Source organism: Ailuropoda melanoleuca, chromosome 4 (assembly GCF_002007445.2).
Source record: "Ailuropoda melanoleuca isolate Jingjing chromosome 4, ASM200744v2, whole genome shotgun sequence".
In the NCBI taxonomy this organism is placed as follows: domain Eukaryota; kingdom Metazoa; phylum Chordata; class Mammalia; order Carnivora; family Ursidae; genus Ailuropoda; species Ailuropoda melanoleuca.
In genome coordinates, this window is record NC_048221.1 from 11,534,991 (window position 1) to 11,545,725 (window position 10,735).

The following is a 10,735-nucleotide window of genomic DNA, read 5'->3' on the forward strand; positions in this document are numbered from 1 at the left end:
AGAGAAAAAGACCCATGCAATGACGTGCTGTGTGAACATTTCTTAACAACAGGTTTGATAAGTAGAAGCCTCTCGACTACATCAGCTTGCTTGTCCTCCTTACTGCACCATATTCTCCATTCAAAACATAAAGTTATAAAGCAATGTGTGTTGGAGGGGTGGCCACATGTTCTGAGAGCATAAACGTAACTCCAGTGTTGAAATTACTACAACTTCATCTCTGAGAAAACGCAAGATCTTTTGAAATGACTATAACCAGAAGCCTAAAGGTGCAAATACACTGGAAACGTGGAGGAAGGTTTCTGGGGCCGCTACTGTCCCCCAAACTGAGAGAGAAACAAAGTTGTAGAGAATAGTTAGAACAGAATACCTTTTCAAGATTCTAATGCCATCTCCTTGTGACATGAATTGCTGATAAGTGATCTAGAGATCTTGGGGGCCTTACTGAGCAGGAAGGAAACATCTGATGGTTTACATGGGGGGTGGCACTTCCTAATATAGGATGGGTGTGTCTTTAATAATAACCAGAAGTTCTGTGGGTAGCTAGACAGAACAAGCTGCAGCCACAGGTGAATGCAGCCACAGAGAACATCAGGCTACAGGATTTCACGCCCAGGGAAGGAAAATCTCCACCCATGCCAGGGGAACCAGGTGAGTCAAGAGGCTGAGGGCAGGAGTAGACACCCTCCTCAATACCAGGAAGAGCTGACTGATTCTCATTCCAGGGCCTGGTTCAGGCTCATCCCTCCACATTCCTAGCATGATTCCAGCACTTTCAGAGACCGTGTGTACTGCCTCATGCTTTCTGTGTTCCCTGCAGCACAGCGGGACCGAAAGTTGCCCCAGGATGGCCCCTGGAAGTTTTTCTGCCTGGCAATGACCCTGATGTTGCTTCTTCTCGTCCTCATCTTCGGTGTGTTCCTGGCTGAGGGTAACGTGTTGAGCCATTGGGAATGGGTGATCACATGGACCCAAGCTCCCAAGCCTGCAGTCTTGAGAAGAGGACTTTACAGAGCTGGGGCAGAGATGGGTCAGTAGGGGGTGGATGGACTGCATTGCTGGACTTAATGAGTCTAGAATGAAACTGACCTCCTCGTCTCAGCCTGCAATTTGGGGAGTGGGAAAAGAACCATGTGTCAAAAGGTCTAGAGCATATCAGCATGTGTTTCTTCTAGTACTACAGTTCTTCAACCAGATGCAGGAAGAACTCAAGCAGTTGGACATCAAATGTGAGTGCTGAATGACATGGAGGGCTTCTTCGCCACACAAACCTCCAGGTCTTGATCTGCCTTTCTGTGTGGGTCCCTTAGTTGTGCAGGGTCTGGCAGATGCTGGGCACAAGCGGGACGTCACGCGGGGAGAGGTGTTCCGGCAAATGGAGGCTGTGCGGGCAGGCAACGGTAAGGTGATGGGGCAGGGCGGGTGGTGGGAAGTGGGAGCTGGGAGAGGAAGGTTGTTCTCTTGGGCATTGTTGATGGTAGCGGTTCTTGCAGCACACGAGTCTACGTAGGGTTGTTTTAATCGCCCCTCCATCAGGGTTGATGTTCATACAAAGTTTGAGGCCCCCTGCATGGCATTACTCTGCCGTCTGATAATGCCCATCTCTTGAATGAGTAAACAGGAAGCTACTGTGCTCCCTTTTGCCAAGTGGCAAAGATGCACAGGTGAATCATTTCACTGGAGGCTTTGTTCAGTGGCCAGTGCAGTCCCTAGCCCCAACAGAGCTTTCCCCTTCTCCAGAATCCTCCTGTGAGCCCTGCCTGGAAAACTGGATGGCATTTCAGGGCTCCTGCTATCTGTTTTCCACACAGCAACAGGACTGGTTTGAAGCCAAGGATCATTGCACTGAGAAGGGTGCTCACTTAGTGATCATCAACAGCCAAGCAGAGCAGGTGGGAAGGTGGGGAGGGGTGCTCTGGGGACCCTTCAAGTCATTGCAAGCTCATGTCCTTGTCTCCTGTAGAATCTAGTGCAAATCCTTCCTCTGCCCTTCATAATACCCTTCTACTCCCTTACCAGGCAGTATTGGCCAGGATTCAGTCTTGCTTCTGAGGGATTCTTCCTGCTGGCCCTTCTGTCTGGAATGCTTCCTTTTATCTACATGGACAACTCCTACTCCTTCTTCATCAGATTCAACTTTGTCCTTCAACATCCTTCCCACCCTCTCTTTCTCAACACTGGACTATGCTGCCAGATCCCTGGTTCATCTCCTGTCACATGAAGAACTTCCAGACTAGGAGTAGTCCTGACTTATTTTTGAGTTGATAGTGCCAGGAACCAGATTAGACATCCTCAATATGGTTCAGTGGACTCAATATTTATCAGTGAAACCCAACTGATTGCCAGAACACTTTCTAAGGGGGCAGTATCCACATTTCTCACCCTGTAAACCTTGCCCTTGAATAATCCTAACTACTTCTTAACCAGTGCTCAGCTAGGAGCCACACTGGGCTCTTGAGACTCTGGACTCTAGGAAACAAACTGAGGGTTACAGAAGGGAGGGGGTCGGGGGGACAGGGTAGCTGGTGATGGGTATTAAGGAGGGCACATGTTGTGATGAACACTGGGTGTTATACGCAACTAATGAATCATTGAACACTACATCAAAAACTAGTGATGTACTAAATGTTGGCTGACTGAACATAATAATAATAATAATAATAATAATAATAATAATAATAATAAAGAAACTTGAGAAAATCCTGGAAGGCACCTGCCATTGTTATCCCTATTTTACAAATGAAAAGCCTAAGGACCATAAGTTTTCATAATTTGCTGACCACATAGGTCATAATAATGGTGGAAACGGATATCTACCCAGAGTTTTCAGCCAATTTCAGCCAAGGATGCTGCTTTGGACAACATCCCTGCCCTTGGGGTCTCCTAGGTTTTAGTCCCTTTCATGTACTGCTTCCACCACCATTCTCACCTCTTGCTGTATTTCTTTTCTTTTTTTTTGTATTTTTATTTTATTTTATTATTATTTTTTTAAATGATTTTTTATTATATTATGTCAGTCACCATACAGTACATCCCCAGTTTCCGATGTAAAGCTCGATGATTCATTAGTTGCGTATAACACCCAGTGCACCATGCAATACGTGCCCTCCTTACTACCCATCTCGCTGTATTTCTTGACTTAATCTGCCTTCTTCTCATGCAGAAATTCCTGAGTCCAAACGAAAGTACTGGCTACTGGATTGGCCTCAGGAAACAGTACCCAAAGGGCATTCACAAGTGGCAAGATGGCTCAGCGCCCACCTTTGTGTGAGTGTCCCTGTTGGGACTCAGAACACCTGAGCTTGTCTGTCCCATTGTATCTTGAAGACATCTTCCCACAGATTCCCAAATTGCCTCAAGTGTCTGATTTTGGCCAAAACCAACGTGACTGTCAAATTTCCTATTGTCATGCTTAACTTTATTTTGTTAGCTGCAGAGGTGTGTGTGTGTGTGTGTGTGTGTGTGTGTGTGTGTGTAGATCATAATTAAACAACATTAAATAGGAAGTTCTTTATTGTAGGAAGTGTCAGTGCCTTTAATACATTGAAGAGAACCATACAGTTTGAGGAGGGAGTAGGCAGTGTGTGATGTGCCAAGCTTTTTGAGGTGCACATCTCATCTGGATCTATCCGGAGCCTCTAGTGTCCTAGAGAACACATTCAAGGAATCACTGCCTAGGGGATCCCATCCTAATCCCTCAACATATGATGCAATGACCTCACATTCTGGTTATCATCTGTTCTTGAACTTTTTTTCATGTCTACGCACTTTCCCAGAATTTCATGCTTAGCCTCCTGGACCATCTCGAGTACATCTGCTTTCCTTAATTTCCACCACTTCTGCCTCAGCTCAGGTCAGGATGATTGCTATATATCCTATACTTAGTCTTGCTCTCATGAACCCATGCTCTAGTCAAGTTCAAGGGGCCATCTTCCTAAAACATGCCTTTGATATAGTTTTAGGAAACACCTAATTCCTCAGTGTCACATGGATAACCCAGAATCTTCAGATGGCACGTTTCAGTGCCCAGACAGTGGGTGTCATTCATCTTTATGGTCTCATCTTCTACACTCCCTAGGGCTCTCCATCTCCTTGCCACAGCTATGTGACAAATGGCTCATCTTTTTGAGTACTGTCTTGCATCTGATCTTTTTGCTTTTGCTCCTGCTGTCTCATCCGTCTAGAACACATGTTATTGGTTTGGTGAGCTACAATATGTGTGTCAAGCCTCTTAGAGGAATCCATCCTTTGCCGAGAATGAATTAATCCAGCTCCCTTAATATCCTGGTCATACACTATGTAGAGTTTTGTGGCTGTGTTAATTATGGTCTTCCTTTGCCTATACATGTCTTACCTATCAGACAGTCTGCTGCTTTAGGGCAGAGCAGGCATCCAACTCATTGATGTGTCTCCAGTACCCAGTACAGGGCTTGGTACACAGAAGGTGCACAATAAACTATTTCGGAATGAATGAATGAATGAATGAGTGTTGTAAACATTTCAAGGAATGTTTAGGAAAGAGGGTATGGGATCCTTTGACAGACTTAACACCTATTATATACCAGACATTCAAATGCATCATGTCCTCAAACTTAATCTCAGAGATCTAGGGACGTTAAGTCGTTGGTTCCACTTTGGCCTCATGTATTTCATTTATAATGCAAGATGTTGCACCAAATGATTATTATAAAACAGTGGTGCACAGAAGGTGATTTCCCCCTACAGCTCTCTGGCACCGTCTGCAATATTTTTGGTCGCCACAATGGAGAGTGGATGTTCTAGTAGGTAGAGGCCAGTGATGCTGGCTGATATCCTACAGTGCATAGGGTGTCCCTCCACAACAAATAATGATAGAGCACCCAATGTCCATAGTTCCTTCATGTAGAAACACTTGCTATAAGATATGGCTAGGATATTTTACTTGTAGGGATTTCTCACATATCCCCAAGGTAAGAAACCTGGTAGACTTATCCTCTTCTGGGATCTTAATGGTGAGAAGCCCAGCTGGGCATGGCTAAGTGTGGCTTGCTCTGGCACTGTGGTTAAGGGACTTGGCTGATGCTTGTGTGTGTTTTCACAGCAACTGGCCTGATACCAAATCTTCTGGCTATGACTGTGTCTTCATGGAGAAGTCTGGCTCCTGGTCCTCTGATACATGCCATGCATACTGGTATCATTGGATCTGCGAGAAGCCACAGGTCTGCTGAGCCTGCTCCCTTTCCTCTGTCTGCAGTCTTGGGAAAAGTTGTCTTGATATGTGACCTCATAACAATTCCCCAACTTCTCTGCAGAAAAGGGGGTTTCCTGAAAGCCCCAGTCCTCTTGGTAGCATCTTTCCCCTTTCTTGCCTCTGCTTCTAAATGCTGTTGAGGAACATGAAAAATGATGCCAGGATGGAACAGTGAGGAAAATATATTGTGTAAGACTTTCTACAAGACAAATAATCTAGTTTTTAAGAAATGACATAAATAAAGGCAAATGTAGTATTGTTAGAAAATAAAAAAGGCTTAACATTGCTAAATTAACGTGTATACCATGTCTGGGTTTTGATTTGAAAAAGTTTTTGAAGAAATCACAATATTTGAGTATGGATTGTGTATCAGGAAACATGAAGGCATTTTTATTTATTTGTGAGGTGTGCTAATGGCATGGTATAGCTAGATGATGGGTAGATAGATAGATGGATAGAGATATATCATTATATGTTAGCAATACATACTAACATGAGTATGGGTAGTATATATGGGTAAATTTCATATACTGTGTGGGATTTTCTTTAAAATAATAAATCAAATAAGCTGGAAGATTGTGTATAAGAAACTCAATTGGCCAAGTGTTTGCAATTATTAAAGCTGAGACATAGGAGTCCATCATATATTTCCTCTAATTTGTGTTTAGAGGAACATTCCACATAAAATTTTAAAATTAATAAATGCAATTAATAATAATTCATATAAGGTAAACATGATCAAAAAGAAATTCAGCAAACTTGTAATAGAACAGAAGTGTCTGAACCTAAAATTGATCTCTACCTAAAGTCCTACTATAACAGTCATACCTCACAGTGCATTGTTGAGAACATTCCATTTTAGCTCAGGAACAATATATGGCTTTCCATAGTTATGGATTTCTCTTCAACATTATTCTGGGGCCCTAGACAAGGCAGTGAGACACCCCCCCAAAAAAGCACCCCATAAAACACTAAGAAACAAAAGAATTAAAATTCGGGAAAGAAGATACAAACATACCATTTTTCATGCATGACATCACTGTTTTCACAGAGACACTAAAGCATCTGCACACACCTTTAGACTTTAGAAGTGTGTACCACGTCTGCTGCATCCAAAATAAGTACAGAGATTACGCTTTACAAATGAAAAGCAAATTGATAGACAAAGAAATATTTAGAAAATATCACATTTAGGGAGAAAAACCATGAGAGACTCTTAACTCTGGGAAACAAACAGGGTTACTGGAGGGGAGGTGGGTAGAGTGATGGGGTAACTGGGTGATGGGCATTAAGGAGGGCATGTGATGTGATGAGCACTGGGTGTTATATGCAACTGACAAATTATTGAACACTATCTCTGAAACTAATGTTGTACTATATATTGGCTAATTGAATTTAAATAAAAAAAAGAAAAAAAGAAAATATCATATTTGCCATTGCACAAAACATTAAGTGACTTTAAGAACTACAGATATTCTGATGTATTTTAGTGAAAAATTAAACTATGCATGGAGATATATATGTGCAGAGTAGCTACTCTTGCAGGCACTCACTACGGTGAGAATTATAGGACACTGCATGCTTAGCACAGCTCTACCCACATAACAAAAACAATACATTATAACTGTTATTGGTAATAATATATTTAAACGCTTCATCATGGGAAACATGGAGTACCATGTTATCCCTCTGTCAACCAAGAGAGATGAATCTGAAAAAAGTCAATGTCCTCATGACAAACTTCTTTCCTGGAAGTGTGCTAGACTCAGAGGCACACTAGGGAAGATGAGCTAATTGCATTTCCTCCAACAAAGTTCTCTGGGGATTACGTCTCGGGGGTCAGAGAGTCTGGTAAAAACTGTGGTGGTGGTTCTGCTTCGTACTCTTGGAAAAAACATGCTTCTCCTCTGCAGCCATAAGACAAAGTTGAGGCAGCAGCAACACCTACCCCCGGAAATACAACATCCAGGGGCTGAGAGGTATGGGATCTGCCAGGGGTACAGTAGCCACTGGTCAAGTAAGTGTGTCAGGAAGACAAGCTGCAAGGGAGTGGTCTCAGGGTGGAGCCCTCCCTGGAGTTTCTCCTCAGATGTTGAGGGGTTTCCTGGTCAGTGTTCCCCACCAGAACTTAGAGTACCTGGTGTCACACCCTCATGGGTGGACAGGGCATTGTGAGCTGGTTAAGAGAGTGGTGCCAGAGCCAGAGCTTAGGCTGAATTCTAGCTCCATGCAGGAGTGAGGTGAGGAGTCTCAGCTGCCTGAGGAGCTTCCTGAGGGTTCAGTGGGGTGGTATGTGTCAAGTGATTAGCTCAAATGTGAATTTCCATCAAATATATGTCATCGTCCCATGCAAAGTTAGTCGATTTGGGCAGTCGCTGTGGGAGGAGAGAGCAGGGGGTTCAACATAGATCAACGATCCTCAATGGGGGGGGGAACAATTTCAGTCTCTTCCCAAGGTATCTTGTTGAAGCTGGGGTGACATAGGGCAGTCCCCACCACAAAAAATGATCTGGTCCCAAATGTCAATAGAGCCTATGTTGAGAATCCCTGGGCTTGGCCAATAGAGGGATGAGTGGGACAGGGATCCTTGCAGACGTAAAGGTAATGCTTAAGTGAGGCAAAGTTGGGGTTAGAGGCTTCTAGGCAGGAGGAACAGCAGGTGCAAAGGCCCTAAGGCAGAGATAAAACCAGGAAGATGGAAACTGAGGTCTGGGAATGAGAGGAACAGTGGTGAGCCATGGAAGCATGAAGTTGAATTGGATCCCCATCTGCATTTTCATGGAGTCACTGGCTGCAGGACTGCGGGGTGGGGGGTGGCAAGTGTGGCTATGGGGAGACCAGAGAATAGTGGATCATTTACATGGGAGTCCATAGTGACCTGGATTGGAATGCTTGCTCTGGGAATGAATTTTTTGCTTCTAAGAGATGAAGACGAAGTTTAAAAATCCACAAATTTGAACTTGTGGGACTTCATCAAGATAAAAAATCTTCTGCCATAGCCAAGGAAACAGTCAGAAAAACTAAGAGGCAGCCCACGGAATGGGAGAATATATTTGCAAATGACACTACAGATAAAAGACTGGTATCCAAGATCTACAAAGAACTTCTCAAACACAACACACAAAAAACAAACAATCATAAAATGGGCAGAAGATATGAACTGACACTTTTCCAATGAAGACATACAAATGGCTAACAGACACATGAAAAAATGTTCAAGATCATTAGCCATCAGGGAAATTCAAATCAAAACCACACTGAGATACCACCTTACGCCAGTTAGAATAGCAAAAATAGACAAGGCAAGAAACAACAATTGTTGGAGAGGATGTGGAGAAAGGGGATCCCTCTTACACTGTTGGTGGGAATGCAAGTTGGTACAGCGACTTTGGAAAACAGTGTGGAGGTACCTCAAAAAGTTAAAAATTGAGCTTCCCTATGACCCAGCAATTGCACTACTGGGTATTTACCCCAAAGATNTTTACCCCAAAGATACAGATGTAGTGAAGAGAAGGGCCATATGCACCCCAATGTTCATAGCAGCATTGTCCACAATAGCTAAATCGTGGAAGGAGCCGAGATGCCCTTCAACAGATGACTGGATTAAGAAGTTTTGGTCCATATATACAATGGAATATCACTCAGCTATCAGAAAGAATGAATTCTCAACATTTGCTGCAACATGGACGGCACTGGAGGAGATAATGCTAAACGACATAAGTCAAGCAGAGAAAGACAATTATCATATGATTTCTCTCATCTATGGAACATAAGAACTAGGAAGATCAGTAGGAGAAGGAAGGGAAGAAGAAAGGGGGTAAACGGAAGGGGGAATGAAACATGAGAGTCTATGGACTATGAGAAACAGACTGAGGGCCTCAGAGGGGACTGGGGTGGGGGAATGGGATAGACCGATGATGGGTATTAAGGAGGGCACATATTACATGGTGCACTGGGTGTTATACGTAACTAATGAATCATCGAACTTTACATCGGTAACCGGGGATGTACTGTATGGTGACTAACATAATATAATAAAAAATCATTAAAAAATAAAAAGAAATAAAAAAAGGAAAGGAAAAAAAATCCACAAATTTGGAACTGTTGGGAAGTGAGAGGCAAGACAGCAGGGGAGGGCAGTGCCCAGTCCTCAATGCCCAGTTGCGCAGGTTGTGCACCCTGTGGGATGGTGCAGTGCATGACTCCTGGGGCCAACCTCAGCAGCTCTGGCAGGGGGATCCTCTTTCAGACCTCATGAGATGACAGTGCCTGGGAGTGTCTGGGAGTGATGTCCAGGAAGCAAAAGGATAATCAAGTAGGAACTTGAAAAGAGGTGGGTGCTGAGCCAGAAATTCAGAATGAATTTAATCCATTGAATGAAAAACATAAATTAAGTATGGAAGACAATGGAGACTCCCCACCCCCACACTAAGACACCTGCCACTTGTATTATAAATATTTTCATACCACATATGTACTTTGAGCATACCATGTCATGTGTATGGTATGTGGATTGCAGGAGTGAGTGGTGGTCCAGAAATACAAAAAAACAGGTATTCACTCCCTTCCTCAGCCTTCAGTAGAAGAAGGTGAATGGAAGTCTTTGGAGAGTCTACTGTTGTTCACATATATGTACTGCTGCTCCCTGGGTGAGATTTCTCCCTCTCCACCCCCTTGACAACAGACTTGGCCATTAAAATGTGCATGGAGGTGAGAGAAGGCTGTTTCCTGGTAGAAGTTCTTAGAAGTCAGCTTACAATTCACTTTTTCCATTGCTGTGATAACTGGCAGTGTCCCAGACACAAAGGTTTACCATCTGCCTAAGCCCTGAAGTGAATTCGTCATGGAGCACAGCCATAGCAACCTGTCATGGGCATGTAGCCTGAGAGAGAAATAAGCCTTCATTGCTGTCACCCACCAAGATTTGGGCATGGATGTTACTGCAGTATAATTTAGCCTAAATGGATTTAGACAGAGTTAGTGGGCCCGGTAGAAGACAGGGTCGGGGTAATGCAAGCAGCACCTTGGACGTGGGGCCAAAATTGGTGGACAAATTAAGATTGTCTATCTCTAACGTTGTTAAGAAGCATCAAATGAATGAAATTAGCTCCTTTTGGAAATAACCTACACCAAGATATAATTAATCTTTGCCATGCTGATACAGTGTGACAAGGAGGCTGATATAAAAGATATTTGTCATTGTAACATTTTACTGCAGTGCCTTTATTTATTTTTTATAATAAATTTTTATTATGTTATGTTAGTCACCATACAGTACATCCCAAGTTTTTGATGTAAAGTTCCATGATTCATTACTTGAGTATAGCACCCAGTTCACCATGCAGTATGTGCCCTCCTTAATACCCATTACCAGCCTATCCCAATCCCCCATCCCCCTCCCCTCCGAAGCCCTCAGTTTGTTTCCCAGAGTCCATAGTCTCTCATGGTTCATTCCCCCTTCTGTTTACCCCCCCTTCATTCTTCCCTTCCTTCTCCTACCGATCT

The 10,735-nt window shown here is 43.5% G+C and overlaps 1 protein-coding gene across 1 annotated transcript; it reads left to right on the forward strand.

Annotated features, from left to right (window-relative positions):
* The first annotated feature begins 549 nt into the window (after positions 1-549).
* LOC100465297 (C-type lectin domain family 4 member G) lies at positions 550-5,527 on the forward strand. Its single transcript, XM_019793428.2, has 7 exons — positions 550-651; positions 821-931; positions 1,176-1,229; positions 1,311-1,400; positions 1,741-1,892; positions 3,164-3,267; positions 5,081-5,527. Exons 1-7 carry the CDS (start codon positions 636-638, stop codon positions 5,205-5,207), a joined length of 654 nt encoding a protein of 217 aa, XP_019648987.1. The 5' UTR covers positions 550-635; the 3' UTR covers positions 5,208-5,527.
* The last annotated feature ends 5,208 nt before the right edge of the window (positions 5,528-10,735 follow it).

Excerpts from the sequence above, each read along its gene's own strand:
- LOC100465297 (XM_019793428.2), top strand. Across the intron at positions 932-1,175 it reads CGGTGTGTTCCTGGCTGAGG|TACTACAGTTCTTCAACCAG; the intron begins GTAACGTGTTGA and ends TGTTTCTTCTAG. Across the intron at positions 1,230-1,310 it reads CAAGCAGTTGGACATCAAAT|TTGTGCAGGGTCTGGCAGAT; the intron begins GTGAGTGCTGAA and ends TGGGTCCCTTAG.